This window comes from Paroedura picta, chromosome 10 (genome assembly GCF_049243985.1).
Source record: "Paroedura picta isolate Pp20150507F chromosome 10, Ppicta_v3.0, whole genome shotgun sequence".
NCBI lineage: Eukaryota > Metazoa > Chordata > Lepidosauria > Squamata > Gekkonidae > Paroedura > Paroedura picta.
The window spans coordinates 13,570,123-13,586,834 of record NC_135378.1 but is presented as its reverse complement, the minus strand read 5'-3'; the positions used below and the strand labels follow the sequence as shown (position 1 = coordinate 13,586,834).

Sequence of the window (16,712 nt, the reverse complement as noted above, 5' to 3'; positions counted from 1 at the left end):
AGAGCTTAGGGAAGCCAGCCTGTGTCTTCTCTGAGGGAGAGCAGCTGCTCCCCCCCCCCCACCCCGCCTTCCTCCTCTTACGGACCGTGGGTCACGCCGACCGCTAGACTGTCCCTCCCACCTGCCTGACATGGAGGCCACCAGCACCTGCCTTCACGCCACCTCCCGCCAATTCTGATGCATGCCTGCAGGCTGAGAAAAGTCCAATGGACCCGGCCTAAACCGCAAACAGAGGGGAGGGCCAGGGGGGAACACCAGGGAGAGGGGAGGGCCCCCGAGAATTGCAGCTCCAGACTAAAGAGACTATACAAAACACCCCTTCATCTCCATGCCTTTGCATGCAGGACACCCCCCCCCCCCCCGCACACACACACTTCCTCTTCCCACCACCCTCTAGCTCTCGTTCTATTCCTGGATACAACAGGCTTTCCCCCCAGTGGGTTATAACGCTGTAGACCAGAAAGAATGCTACAGGATAGAAACATACAAAGCAAAGTCTGAAAAATGCCATTTATGCGTCGTACTTTCATCAAAACAAGGGAACATCCCTCCTTGGATAGAGATAGAGAACATGAACATGCAAGAGTATTTGCACATAAATATGTGTGTGTGTGTGTGTGAAGTTACACAAACTTCCTATATTGCACATGCCCAACCTGGGCTTTTAACCACATTTCTGATGCCTGTGGTTCAAAAGACCATCTACACAGATGAGCATATGGAGCAAAAATAGGCATTCAGTTGTTTTTACACATCTTACTAGAGAAAGCCACAATTCTGGACACTACAGTATCCTATTTCCAAAGGGGCTGAATATATCTAAGAAGTCCACAAGCAGGCCATTACATATGTTGATATCGCACACAATCCTGAACGTTTGTCATATCTTGCAATGCAATTTGAAGAACGTTTACCCAGAAGTAAATCTTATGCAGCACGATAGTTAGCCAGGCTAACCTGATCCTCATCAGATCTCAGAAGCTCAACTGGGTTGGTCCTGGCTAGTACTTGGATGGAAGGCCACGAAGGAATACCAGGGCCATGATGTGGAGGCAGGCAATGGCAACCTACTTCTGAATGCCTCTTGCCTTAAAAACCCTATAGCAGGGGTAGTCAACCTGTGGTCCTCCAGATGTCAATGGACTACAATTCCCATGAGCCCCTGCCAGCAAATGCTGGCAGGGGCTCATGGGAATTGTAGTCCATGGACATCTGGAGGACCACAGGTTGACTACCCCTGCCCTATAGGGTCACCACAAATCAGCTGTGACATGACAGCACTTTTCTCTACCACCTGATACTGCTGAATCTCTGGTGAGCAGGTAGGCATCCAAGTACAGTGCAGGGACAGTACTGTGTCATATATGCTCTGGCAGCTACCTGCCCAAATGCTTCTGTGAAAAACACATGCACTGAAAAAAATAGAATGTTGCACATGTACAGAACCAGAATCCCCAAGTACACATTGTCTAATTTCTTCAGGGGCAATAGCCAGAATTGTATGTAATAGAGCTCTAATCTAATAGGGAATAATTAATCCCCTGCAAATTTTCAGCATTAGAATATGATTCATCTTCCACAAGACAGAAGTTGATGATCATATCACTTCTTGGCTAAATCAAGTGCAGTGAAGCTCATGACCACAACAAAGACTAACAGTGCTTTTGTGCATGTAATCTGTCACTGTGACTTGCACACAGTGAGCAAGCAGTCATCACAGCAGAGATAAACAAAGAAAAGGGGAAAGGGAAATTCAACCCAGAAATTCAACCCAGAGGTTGAAAAAAAGAAAAGCCTTGCATGCAGAAAAATCAGGGTCAATCCCAACAAAACAGTTAAACTTCCATATATTATTTATAGTGTGTTGAGCAGAATGTCTATGGATTGACAGAGTGCCAGGACACACATGACAAGTATGAGCAGTGTTTGCAAGAAGGGTCACGTAAGCAAGTTACAGTACATGAGCGATTGGGAGGTGAGTGTCCTGCATTGTGCAGGGGGTTGGACTAGATGACCCATGAGGTCCCTTCCAACTCTATTATTTTATGATTCTAAGCTTGGCCTGAGATGTACTGATCAGTATCATGAAACAGGTCATGCCTTACAGAAGGGGTGGGCAAACTGTGGCCCTCCAGATGTCCATGGACTACAATTCCTATGAGCCCCTGCCAGTATTTGCTGCCTTACAGATTTTGTAAAGCCCCTGCCTTACAGATTTTGATTTTTTTTCTGCACCAGCAGCTGTGTTTTCTTTTGATGATGTGGACTGCATTGTGAGCATGCACGTCTATTACTTCTTCAACATGCTTCTAGGACACATCTGGTCATTACTTTTAGTACTTTCCCCCTTGCTCATGTATAACATTTTTAGTTTATCTTGTCCCCTTTCAAGACAGGTCACCATATTTTAAAAGCCGATGAAAACCAAGAGTAGCCGCATCATGAAGTGAATCGCAGCAATCTACACTTTTTGTTAACACGGCCATAGGAAAAGACCTTGTTACTAGGTCCAAATGTATAATTCACCAAGAGGACCATGAGGTTAAACACCTGCTCAAAAGTATCTCAAATCCATCAATAATGGCCTTCATATATATTGCTAGATGGTTATTCTTCCCTCACTTACTACCATTTTCCAGTATGAACCAGCCAATAGAAAAAGTATTGCATTTTTAAATGATCATGACAAACTTGACAATTAACATTTTTCTGAACCATGAAGTTTGAAATCTTAACTAAATCCTTGTCATATTAAAAGCAGATGTGCAGCTTCCATAATTCATATTTTTAGGAACATGCATATATGACAAGTATTTACTAAATGCTAATGAAATTTTAAATAGTATAGCAGAATATTTAAGAAAAGTGAGAACTAACATTCAGTTATCATATAAAAATCAGGCTCTAAACCAGTGAAAGATTTTGCTTAAGTGAGGTCATGCAATGTCAAGGGAATCAGCTCGCCTTATTAAAAATCAATTGGCATTTTATCACCAACTTCAATGAGAAGCAGTTAGCCAACTGAGAATCATCAATCTGGAGTAATTTGTCTCAACTGCCAGTATTACCCCAAGTCAGCATTCAAAGAATTATAGCAAATATAAGAGAATTACCTCGTCTTCGCCCATAACTCCTTGCTGCATGTAAACAAAGGACAAATTGTAAAATGTCAAAGAACTACTACATACATAACCATTAAAGGTAAAGGTACCCCCTGTGCAAGCACCGAGTCATATCTGACCCTTGGGGTGACGCCCTCCAGCGTTTTCATGGCAGACTCAATACAGGGGGGGCTTGTCATTCCCTTCCCCAATCATTACCGTTTTACCCCCCAGCAAGCTGGGTACTCATTTTACCGATCTCGGAAGGATGGAAGGCTTAGTCAACCTTGAGCCGGCTGCTGGGATTGAACTCCCAACCTCATAGACAGACAGCTTCAGACAGCATTTCTGCCGCTTACCACTCTGTGCCACAAGAGGCTCATACACAACCATTACAAAAACACAAATATCAAATAAGAGACCTGTGTGTGTTCTGGAAAAACAAAGACCACATTAGTGAATTTCTACTGATGTGCAGTTTTATTTTCATTTTACAAAGCCTATTTAAATAAGAAAACTATTTTGGATCATCATTTTAAATGTGGTATTTTGTTAAGTCTGTTGACATTAACAGTAATAAATGCAATTTGTTTCATGCAAAAATTTAAACATTCAGTCTCTTACACTTGTGGCATTTAGACTTTGTCAAGGAACTTACGGAAGTACATACAGCAAGCATTATTAGCAGAAAGCTTCTCATTCTTAACAATGTGGAAGACTTGAATGAATGTGAGAAGTGTCCTGGGTCTTGGGACATTTTGTCCTGCCCTCTACAGTGGCAATACAAAGACTACAAACCAGGTTCTTCATTTGCCATGAAGAGAGTGGACAGAATATTAACTCAAAGACTTTGTCTGGAACAAAAGCTTCTTTATGAGCACAGACGGGTCTTGTAGATTAACTGGGGGAAAACAAACATGACAGGGTGGTTCTGGCCCACTTGGTTTTCCCTCAACAGATTGAACTCTTTGCAATTTAAAAGCTGGCAGGGTTGTGGACTCAACTGCCAATCTGCTCCTGATTTCTCTTTACGGGGCCAAAAACATTAACAGCAAATGAAGAACTGCCTTGCCCACTTAAGCCTCACATCTTGCCAAATGTCTCTGCTGATGACCAGGTGACAGCTCTGTCAAAGGCACTCACTCCAGGAAAGCTGCAGAAGAAGCCATTGCCCTAGTAGAATGGGCAAGAATGTTCAAAGGGCACGGCAATCTGGCACTGTCGTAACACTCTCTACAGGTCCTACCAATCCATTGAGACAGGATCTGAGATGATAACCACAAGCCAGTCAACAATGGAAGAAAATGAAAAATATCATCCCCCAAATATCTAACATTCCTTGATGCCACTTCTTACAGTCTTTACTCTCAGGAGACCTAGCAATTTGAGGGATATGCCAGTTAGCAACTGATTGAAATCCTTCCCCATAGATTGTTGTTGTTGTTGTTGTTGTTAGATGCGAAGTCGTGTCCGACCCATCCTAACCCCATGGACAATGATCCTCCAGGCCTTCCTGTCCTCTACCATTTCCCAGAGTCCATTTAAGCTCGCATCGACTGCTTCAGTGACTCCATCCAGCCACCTCGTTCTCTGTCGTCCCCTTCTTCTTTTGCCCTCCGTCGCTCCCAGCATTAGGCTCTTCTCAGGGAGTCCTTCCTTCTCATGAGATGGCCAAATAGAAAGGGACTATTCAGTTCAGTTTATTAATATGGCCAATGACCAGCAAAGATATATGTATAAGAGGGGAATATTTGATTTGATTGATTTGATTTATAAGACCACCCTTCTCGGCCCAGCCATCTTGGGGTGGTGTACATCATTTAAAACAACATAATTAAAATCTTCTTTGCAATAAAACAGATACTTTGAAATCCCTTATTGAATGTCCTAGAAGGTTGAAGTGTTCCCCTACAGGTTTTTCAGTCCTATACCATCAATGTGCCTAGTTATGTTCATGACACCACAGAATTTCTAAGAAAAATACAATCTTTGAACAACCTTCCAGAGAATACTATTTCAGCGACCATGGATGTGGTATCCCTGTATATCAACATCCCAAACAAAGATGGATTATAAGCCATTAGGAATACAATTTCTAACACTACCACAGCTGATTTGGCCACCAAACTGTGTCTTTTTGTTCTCACCCATAACCACTTCAGATTTGGTGACAACTTGTTCCTTCAGATCAATGGTACATACATGGGCACCCGCATGGCCCCTCATTATACCAACATCTTCATGGCAGACCTGGAGCAATGCTTCCTAAATGTTCACCCACTCATAGCTCTCTTATACCTGCAATTTATTGATGACATTTTTATCGTCTGGACACATGATAAAGAAGCCCTGGATACTTTCCAACGGGCATACAATTATTTTCACCCCACTATCAACCTGACAAGAAATACATTTTCTTAACACTACTGTAAAAATAAACAATGGATTCCTACAGAACACCTTATACCAAAAGACTGAGAAACATAACAGCATGCCCCTAGCTACCATCCTAGACATACCAAACAAACCAATGTATACAGCCAGGCTCTACATTACAACCACATCTGCTCCACAGACGGAGACTCCCACTTGAAGGATCTACAACAAATCTTAGAAATAGAGTACCCAGACAATGAGGTCAAGAAACAGATTAACAAAGCCAGGATGCCAAGAGAAAACCTGTTGGAAGAAAGACCTAAAAGAGACAATAACAGAACACCACTAGTAGTTACATTTAGCTCTTGACTCAAAACAGTTCAGCGCATCATCAGTGACTTACAACCTCTACTGGATAATGACAGTTCTCTTTCACAAGTACTGGGGGAAAATCTTTTCTTGCACATGGACAACCCCACAATCTCAAACAACTCATCAACCACAACAATACAACATCTAATTTGAACATGGACACTGGTACCAGAGCTTGCAACAAACCCAGATGCCAACTTTGCTACCACAAAAATTCCAATAGCACAATCACTGGCCGTAACAGCATCACCTACACCATCAAAAGCTTATTCACATGTACATCTTCTAACACTGTATATGCAATTAAATGCCAGAAATACTTCTCTGTTCTCTACATAGGTCAAACAGGTCAAACACTCCACCAAAGAATTAATGGACATAAGTCTGACATCAAAAACCAAAGGACTGAAAAACCTGTAGGGGAACAACCTTCCAGGACATTCAATAAGGCAGTGGTCCCCAACCTTTTTATCACCGGGGACCACTCAACGCTTGACAATTTTACTGAGGCCCACTGCCCGAACGCTCTCTGACTCTGGTCGCTATGGTAATGTTTAAACATCCCTTCAAAATAAGATACAGACACGCCACAACAATGAACATAAGGAACATTTTATTTTCATGGAAATTTTAACTCATGACAATGATAAATCAATGGGAACCCTGAGCTTGTTTCTCTGCAACGAGATAGTCCCATGTGCACCTGCTGGATCATGGATGAAGTAAAGGGCCGGGGGGGGGGGGGGGAGAAAGCGTCCTTCGCGGCCCACCTCCAGTTAGTCGAAGGACCACATGTGGTCTGCGGCCCACAGGTTGGGGATCACTACAATAAGGGACCTCAAAGTAGCTGTTTTATTGCAAAGGAACTTCTAGAACAGAACAGAAAGGGCGCTTGCAGAAATGCAAGTTATTTGTTGTTGTTCTTGTTAGGTGCAAAGTCGTGTCTGACCCATCACGACCCCTTGGACAATGATCCTCCAGGCCTTCCTGTCCTCTACCATTCCCCAGAGTCCATTTAAGTTTGCAACAACTGCTTCAGTGACTCCATCCAGCCACCTCATTCTCTGTCGTCCCCTTCTTCTTTTGCCCTCGATCGCTCCCAGCATTAGGCTCTTCTCCAGGGAGTCCTTTCTTCTCATGAGATGGCCAAAGTATTTGAGTTTCATCTTCAGGATCTGGCCTTCTAAGGAGCAGTCAGGGCTGATCTCCTCTAGGACTGACCGGTTTGTTTGCCTTGCAGTCCAAGGGACTCGCAAGAGTCTTCTCCAGCATCAGAGTTCAAAAGCCTCAATTCTTTGACGCTCGGCCTTCCTTATGGTCCAACTTTCGCAGCCATACATTGCAACTGGGAATACCATAGCCTTGACTGGACGGACTTTTGTTGGCAGGGTGATGTCTCTGCTTTTTAGGATGCTGTCTAGATTTGCCATAGCTTTCCTCCCCAGGAGCAAGCGTCTTTTAATTTCTTTGCTGCAGTCCCCATCTGCAGTGGTCTTGGAGCCCAGGAAAATAAAATCTGTCACTATCTTCATTTCTTCCCCATCTATTTGCCAGGAATTGAGAGGGCCAGTTATGCAAGTTATTACAACACTCAAAAGAATGGCATACCCTGGACTCAACAAGAACATAGTTTTTTTATATCTCACTGTGTGCTAATCTCATTCAACACCTATATCTAAATTCCTTACAATCCCCTCTTCTTATTATTTTATTTTATTTGGGACAATGTGACTGTAATATGATGTTAGTTATATGGAATGTCATTTCGAATTTAACTCTCTGATCTCAAGACACAATAACTTGCCAGCATAGCTTGACAATTGCAGGGATGCTTCCATGCTTGGATGGACAGATGGGGCAAGCAACTGGTCTCTTCCAATTATTTCTTTTCACAACTGGGAAAGTGTCTGCCATTAATTTCTACATGGACAATTTTATTTCTCCTATGTTTTGTGAACTACAACTGAACTCAAAAAGACTGATCAGCTGTTTTAGCAATGAATTGTCATATGGCTTAAGGCAGTGGTCCCCAACCACTGGGCCCTGGCACTGGGCCGCGGCTCCCTCTCCCCGCCCCCCCTGCAGTAAGAAACTTCCCAGGCCGCAAGCTTGAGGCCCAGCAAGCTTCTTACTTGCTGGGAGAGGGAAGCAGGGCCGCACATGCACGCATGCAGCATGCGCAGCCGGGCAATCACCCTTCCTGCTCGGGACCACTAGCTTAAGGCTTAACTAGAATATTATGAGACAGTTTACTAATTTACCACAATTTACTTTTTGCAGTTTGGTGTAGTGGTTAGGAGTGCGGACTTCTAATCTAGTGAGCCAGGTTTGATTCCCCGCTCCTCCCCCACATGCAGCCAGCTGGGTGACCTTGGGCTCCACAGCACTGATAAAGCTGTTCTGATCGAGCAGGAATCTCAGGGCTCTCTCAGCCTCCCCTCCCTCACAGGGTGTCTGTTGTGGGGAGAGGAAAGGGAAGACGACTGTAAGCCACTTTGAGACTCCTCCGTGTAGAGAAAAGCGGCATATAAGAACCAATTCTTCTTCTTCAGTAATATCAGGGCTCTCTCAGCCTCACCCACCTCACAGGGTGTCTGTTGTGGGGAGAGGAAAGGGAAGGTGACTGTAAGCCACTTTGAGACTCCTTCGGGTTGAGAAGTATAAGAACCAACACTTCTTCTTCTGGGCCGTGAATATCAGAATGCTTAGATTCTCTCAGCCTGCCAAGTCATATCTAAATTTTAAGTGTGGAACCTTTGCTTGAAGGTTGAATAACGTTCCATGTCTAGCTGAAATCTTTATAATAACTGTCTGTGAAGGCTTGGCAACCTCTGAATATCCAGACAAAGAAGCAGTAGAGGCTCTCCAGTAATCTATATGCAAACCATGGCTTTCAATGAATTTTGGGAAATTTATTGTTTGCCAATTGCAACCCAACCACAAATCTCCATGAACTTTTAAGGGAGTTTTTAAACCTTTAAATCCCTGCTTTCTCCTCCCTGTGGAAGCTGCCAAAGACTGGAAATAGCTAAGACTTTAGAGAAGTGGCAAAGCTACATCAATAAATTTAGATGGAATAACAAAAGGCCACAAATTGCTTTTAAGACATTACAAGATGACAAGAAAAGAGAAGGAATGGGTTTTCCTAACATTAAGTTATATTACCAGGCAACAGTTTTGACTTGGGTTACAGACTAGATTAAAAGTTCAGGCAAGAATCATGGAATCATAGAGTTGGAAGGGACCTCAGGGTCATCTAGTCCAACCCCCTGCACTATGCAGGACACTCACAAAACTATCACTCATCCAATGTAACCTGCCACCCCTTTGCCTTCACAGAATCAGCCTCTCCGTCAGATGGCTATCTAGCCTTTGTTTAAAAATTCCAAATATGGAGAACCCACCACCTCCCGAGGAAGCCTGTTCCACTGAGAAACCGCTCTAACTGTCAGGAACTTCTTCCGGATGTTTAGAAGGAATTTCTTTTGAATTAATTTCATGTCATTCATTCTGGTCCATCACTCTGGGGCAAGATATGGCACCCATCCTTGATATGGCACCCTTTTAAATACTTGAAGATGGTTATCAGATCCCCTCTCAGTCGTTTCCTCTCAGGCTAAACAGACGAAGCTCCCCCAACTTTTCTTCATATGTCTTGGTCTCCTCACCATCTTTGTTGCCCTCCTCTGGACACGCTCCAGTTTGTCTACATCCCTCTTCAACTGGGGTGCCCAAAACTGAATACAGTACTCCAAGTGAGGCCGAACCAGAGCAGAGTAAAGTGGTTCCATCACCTCCCATGATCTGGACACGATACTCCGTTTGATACAGCACAAAATGCCATTTGCCTTTTTAGTCACACTGCTGACTCATAGTCAATGTATGGTCTACTAAGATTCCTAGATCCTTTTCGCACAATGCTACTGCCAAGACAAGTCTCCCCCATCCTATATTGGTGTATTTGGTTTTTCCTACCTAAATGCCCCCCTTCAAGGATCGCTGCCTTGTTGTGGCAAGGGGGCTTGCGTAGTTCAGTGAAGCTATGAGCTATACCGTGCAGGGCCACCCAAGACGGACAGGTCATAGCTGAGAGCTCTGACAAAAGGTGATCCACTGGAGAAGGAAATGGCAAACCACTCCAGTATCTTTGCCATGAAAACTCTATGGACAGTTCCAATAGGCATAACGATATGACGCTGGAAGATGAGCCCCTCAGGTCGGAAGGTGTCCAATATGCTACTGGGGATGAGCAGACGGCTAGTACGAGTAGCGCCAGAATGAATGAAGCGGCTGGGCCAAAGCCGAAAGGACGCTCAGTTGTGGAAGTAACTGGTGGCGAAAAGACAGTCCGATGCTGTAAAGATTTTTATTCCATAGGAACCTGGAACGTCAGATCCATGAATCAAGGCAAGCTGGACGTGGTTAAACAAGAAATGAGAAGACTGAACATCGACATTTTAGGAATCAGTGAACTAAAATGGACAGGAATGGGTGAATTTAATTCAGATGACCATCAGGTATACTACTGTGGACAAGAATCTCGCAGAAGAAATGGAGTAGCCTTCATAATCAATAAGAGAGTAGGAAAAGCAGTCTTGGGATACAATCCCCAAAATGACAGAATGATCTCAGTTCGAATCCAAGGCAAACCATTCAACATCACAGTGATCCAGGTCTACGCCCCAACCACTGCTGCTGAAGAGGATGAAGTTGATCAGTTCTATGAAGCCCTACAACACCTTCTAGAAGCAACGCCCAAAAATGATGTGCTTATCATCATGGGGGATTGGAATGCTAAAGTAGGAAGCCAAAAGATAACCGGGATAACAGGCAAGTTTGATAATAAATGTTGGAAATGTAATAAAGCAATAGGTTCCTTTTATCATATGTGGTGGAATTGTGAAAACCAAAAAGTATTGGGCTAAAATACATATAGTGTTACAGGAAATATTTAAAATGCGATACCCAATGAAGCCTGAATCTATGCTGCTAAGCATAGATTTACCAAGTTCCTCTAGAATCCTCTTCTTCCATGCAACTACGGCGGCACGGTTGGTGTGGGCGAAGCACTGGAAGGCGACTGAGACCCCAACTATTCCTACATGGCTAGACAAATTAGCGGACTTAGCAAAAATGGCAAAACTCACTAACATGGTTAATAAGAAACCACTGGAAGAATATGACGAACAGTGGAACAATTACCTGGACTTTCTTAAGAAAGACAGCAGTAACTGTTAGGTTAGGATTAATATGCAATGGGAACTGACTACATATTTCTTGAGATAATATCAGACTATACTATGTATGGTATACATGTATAGACTATGTATTAATAATTACTTATTAGCTGGTCGCTTTTTTCTTTTTTACCTTTCTGTAAACGTTTTATATAACAATAAATAATAAAATTTCAAAAAAAAAAAAGTCCGTGCATATGTGACTGGGTTAGCGGGTGCCCCCTTTGGAGTTTTTAAGCTAGAAAAATGTAATGCAGCACAGCAAGACGACAATGAAACATGGGATCGGAACTGCTGTGAAGAAAAAAATTAAGCCAAATTGCTCCATGTCCTTTTTTTTTTTTAATTAGTGAGAAAGCTAGCAGGATTTGACCTCACATCTTTTATTGGCTCAGAAAGACTTCTGACACATTCTTAATGTGGAATAAATATTTTAAATTAGCAACATGACTGATCCCACACAAAAAAATTTAATCACAGAAAACTTCCGAGTGCTTTATCTCAATTACCATAAAGAGGACAAGATTAGTCTGAATTCCCTGCCCAAGAAAGTGAAGCATAATACCACTAAATGATTGCCTCAACTATTGTGGCACAAATAAGACCAATGTGAAAAAAACATATATTAATTATCTAATCTGTGCATACAGGAAAATGTCATGTATCTAGCACATTGTCAAGGGCCAACAACAGCACAAAGTTTCATGACAACAGCCTCTTTACTATGTGTTCACACATTTCACACATTTCCTTAGCACTTTGCCACCTGGTAGTGAGACAGGGGCCACCCTCCAGTTGCCCAGAGAAGGAAGTCAACAGCTTTGAATAGCGCTATTTACATTTCATGATTGAAACTTCCTGGTAAACTGTATTTGTGGTGCACAAGCTCTGGAGGATTTACCCCACTACATCTTTGACTGCTTACTTTATGCTCAACCCAGAGCCAAATTCCTCAATGAGACCTTACGGGGTTCTAACCTTCACTCCGTTGCTGAAAAGATAATCTATCTTTTATCTGACCAGGTTGATGATGTAACATATAAAACCGCCCTATTTGCCTTGGCTGCAAGGAAAATAAGGGCCAATGTTACAACCACTAAGGCAGCCTCTTAACACTCTTGCACTTTGTATGCTGCTTCAGTTTTTTGGTCTTAAATTTTATATTTTTATACCGTTCCTTTTATTCTATTTTACTGTTTGTAAATTTGTATTTTATATTTTGTAAAGGCCTATGGCTATATACAAATAAATGTATCTTATCTGGTAAACTAAGAAGAAGAAGAAGAAGAAGAAGAGTTGGTTCTTATATGCTACTTTTCCCTACCCGAAGGAGGCTCAAAGCAGCTTACAGTCGCCTTCCCATTCCTCCCCCCACTGGCACAGATGCCTATGCATTCCAATCTTCTCAAAGCAGAAATGGCTGTCTTGGCCTGAACACATTCACAGGAGACATAGAACAGCATATCTGAAGCTATATTTCATAGTAAGACAGCCAAAACAAAAAGAAACACAGACCATCCAACTTTGAGATTCACGTCAATGAGGAAGACATTTTTGAAAAAAGGATAAACTGGTGTCAGATTCAGGCAACTCCAGCAACATTAAACAATCAGCAGATTAAATTAAGCGGCAAGCTTGTTTCCTTATTAATTTCAAACCAGAAGTTCATTTCTGCCTCTGATACCCTTCACATGGCTGAACCATTCTCTGAAGTGAATAGAGCCATCCTTAGGAGCAGTGCCAAGAATTTCTAGATTAGGGCACATATGTTCATGTATGTTCTATTAAATGAACACAAATCATCTGTCCTGTGTTCCCAGTGGAACACTGTGAACCCAGCTGCCTTGTTTCACATGGGAATCTTGTGTGAAACAGTAAGAACTTTCCAAAACATTCTATGATATTGCACGAGAGTCTGCTGTTTAAAGAAAATAAGTCAACAATTGCACAAGTAATGCACGAACCCTTGAAAGAATATAGATTCAGTGATATCAGGGCTTTCTCAGCTTCACCCACCTCACAGGGTGTCTATTGTGGGGAAAGGAAAGGGAAGGCCATTGGAAGCTGCTTTGAGACTCCTTCAGTTAGAGAAAAGCGGCATATAAGAACCAACTCTTCTTCTTCAGTAATGTCAGGGCTCTCTCAGCCTCACCTCCCTCTCAGGGTGTCTGTTGTGGGTAGAGGAAAGGGAAAGCGAATGTAGGCCACTTTGAGACTCCTTTGGGTAGAGAAAAGTGGCATATAAGAATCAACTCTTCTTCTATCTGACAAAGTGTGCATGAACACAAAAGGTTATATCTTGAATCAAACTTTGTTGCTCTTAAAGAAGACGCTGGACTCAAACTTTAATCCCTGGAATGAAGAATGTTCCTTATCCTTCTTGTCTATCTGGCCACTGTTAAAAGCTTGTCATGGCTGTCGCTTTAGCAGCTGAATAAAATACAGTGCCACAAGGAAAGAGGAAAGGGAGAAGAGCGGCGACCGCATCAGGAACAATGCTGTACTAAATATAAATAGAATGTATAATAATGGTCACAAACAAAAGTTCTGAAACAATAACCTAATTGTACAGTCCTACAACAAAGGGTCTTTCAACAGTATCTGGCAATTTTCAACAATGGTGGATCAAAAGCTTTGCTTGAAGGATGAGTGTCAGAAAAATTAAGCAACACCATTCAGTATCTCCAGTTGCCCTGCTTCCCACTTGTCCTTCAGCATAACTGCTCATTATACATGTGACTATTATAATTCACTTAAATGGTTTGCGGGGCAGAATGGCTTTCTCTGGCTTGCAGGCCATGTTCGATTGAGGCATCTAGGCACCAGTGGTCAACTTGAGTCTCAGCCTGGCACCATGAAACTCTCCTGCCTCATTCAACTCTGAGAAGTGTTCTTTCACACTTCTCCCAGCTGGTCAGTTTTGGAATTGCAACCAACTTCCTTCCTTCCCTTGGTACCCAATCTGAACTCAGGCACACGGGGTCTGTGGATTTGGAGAACCACTACCAGCTTTATTATTTCTCTCTTCCTCTGACCTATAGGTCTTGAAGAAGAGGAAGAAGAAGAGTTGGTTCTTATATGCCGCTTTTCCCTACCCGAAGGAGGCTCAAAGCGGCTTACAGTCGCCTTCCCATTCCTCTCCCTACAACAGACACCCTATGGGGTAGGTGAGGCTGAGAGAGCCCTGATATCACTGCCTGGTCAGAACAGTTTTATCAGTGCTGTGGCGAGCCCAAGGTCACCCAGCTGGTTGCATGTGGGGGAGTGCAGAATCGAACCCGGCATGCCAGATTAGAAGTCTGCACTCCTAACCATTACACCAAACTGGCTCTTGAGCAGAGTTTAACAAACTTAACTGAGAATATAAGGACGAATTTAGACCAGACAGGGCTAGTACATACGCTATAAGGACAACCGCTCTTTTGCAAGTTGCCCAAACTCTCAGGGCCTGAATTAAAAATTCAGCTAAAATGAGTCTATTTTCTACCATTGAATCTGCTCATAATTTGCAAATAGGAATGTCTACTGAGGACTCGGTCCACTGTTGTGTCCAAGTCTTAATTCGTTTTTGTCTTGCTTTATTATACCGGGGCGTTCAAACAGAACATGTGTATGTTGTAGACAAGCCAAGTCCAGCAGAGCAAGGAGATGCAGATGATTTCAGAGAACGAGATGGCCAGCAGACTTGTTGCCAAATATTTTTAACTTCTTTTAATGATATAAACTATTTTGAATCCAACTAATGAGGAGCAAAATCACAGGCACATTTTAAAAATAAATAAAAGTACAAGTGAATAAAAATCAGATGAAATCTCCTTAACATGCATTAACCCTGGCAAGCAGCGAGCAACTCTGAGTGGGTTTGGCAGCCAAACATTATTTTTAGTGCCTGCTTCCAACCCTCATTCCCATTTGACTCCTTCCCTAGTCTTCACTCACCACATGCTCATCCTGGTCATGTGAAATTTCCTTTTCCAGCTAACAGCACAAGGCATTGAGCACTTGATAGATTCAATGCTTTTGTTGATATTTTAAAACAGGGGTAGTCAACCTGTGGTCCTCCAGATGTTCATGGACTGCAATTCCCATGAGCCCCTGCCAGCAAATGCTGGCAGGGGCTCATGGGAATTGTAGTCCATGAACATCTGGAGGACCACAGGTTGACTACCCCTGTTTTAAAAGATACTGGTAATGCACTTGAACCCAAGGCAGCAAGAGGACTACCAAACACACAATCTGCCCAAGCATGCTGCTGTCACTAAAGCTCAGCCCCCCTTCCAAGAAAAAAACAGTCCTCACAGCACAGTCCTCCTTACTATCTGCCAGACCATCATCTTCCCTGACTGTGGAGGTCATCGGAATTCAATTTATGGTTGTCACTGGGGATTTCTGTGCTGAATTATATTTGTGCTTCCATTCATACCATTCATGCCCATTTAAAAAAAAAAAAAAAACTTCCCTAATTGTACTGCAGTTTATATCACTGTTACTTGTAACAGAGTTGCAGGGATCATGAAATAACAGATTTATATATTATTTTCAGTATAGGCTAGGCAATTTTTTTTTTGGGGGGAGGGGGGTTGCATATATCCGGAGGGTCAAGGCTTGCATTCCTCTCTGTGCATAAATTCAAATGTGACACAAGCTCAGTTAAAACAGCAAATCAATTTAGATGGCAGCATAACAGAACAGGCGAATCTGTTCTAAGGCGACAGAAGCAAGACCTGAGATTTTATACACTGAAATCAATTACCTGTCATTCTTTGCTAAAAACCAGTAAGCATTACATAGAGAAAACACATTAACTGACGAGGAAAGCATATTTGAAAGACAGAAATAAGGTAAATACAAAGGAGCTTTAAAATATTGCTACTGCTACTATTTAGAACTGGAAGATGATCATGACTTTCTGAGAGAAATAGTATATTGTAACAATAAACATTTGAAACTTGATCAAGAGATAATTAAAAGCTGCTAAAAGACAACCTCTTACCATTTAACATTAGAAGATTGTCAGTCCCTGCATGTGGATAATTCAAACGACCTAGGAACAAATATAGACAATTTAGCTATTCATACTTAAGGAGGGAATGGCAGGAGACAAACAAGTAGCTACACTGAAATTTAAATACATCTAGAACTCTGCTTGGTTGATGCAAAACTGCTATTTTTTTTACTCCATGAGCAAATACTACACTTGACCCAATTTAAAGTTGGAAAATAAATAACTTTTTAACCTCAGTCCTTCAGTCATAAGATCTGCAGTCTGCTCGGGGATCAACTTCAAGAGAATAAAAATCCTCTTTGTTTCAAGAAAGTCAGAAAAAGTGCTACTTCAGGTCTTCTTTTTCATTCCCAGTATAAAAAACTTCTGTTATGTTGCTTAACTAAGTCACACTGGAAAATTTCAAATGGTTGAAAACCCACATACAGCATTTGAAGCCTCACTAAAAAAATAAAAGCACTACTTGAGATATTTATTTTTCATTAAATCCAAAATTTTAAAGGAATATTTTGAGATGCTATAGGTTTTATAAATGTTTCTTGTTAAGTTATAAAAGTATTTTTATTCAGTTTATTCACCACCGTACCCGGCCAACTGGCTCAAGGAGATTTACATAATAAT

At 42.2% G+C, this 16,712-nt stretch overlaps 1 protein-coding gene across 6 annotated transcripts in view; it reads right to left on the bottom strand.

Moving 5' to 3' along the window:
- The window catches only part of CPEB2 (cytoplasmic polyadenylation element binding protein 2), a 62,965-nt gene that overhangs the window by 24,152 nt on the left and 22,101 nt on the right, over positions 1-16,712 (bottom strand). For 5 of the 6 annotated variants that reach the window (XM_077300839.1, XM_077300840.1, XM_077300841.1 and 2 more), the window contains 2 exons: positions 16,080-16,130; positions 3,114-3,137 (listed from right to left, as the gene is read on the bottom strand). In XM_077300839.1, coding sequence (XP_077156954.1) covers positions 3,114-3,137; positions 16,080-16,130 — 75 coding nt within the window. The remainder of the gene's footprint in view (positions 1-3,113; positions 3,138-16,079; positions 16,131-16,712) is intronic. The other variant, XM_077300838.1, reaches the window with a different exon arrangement.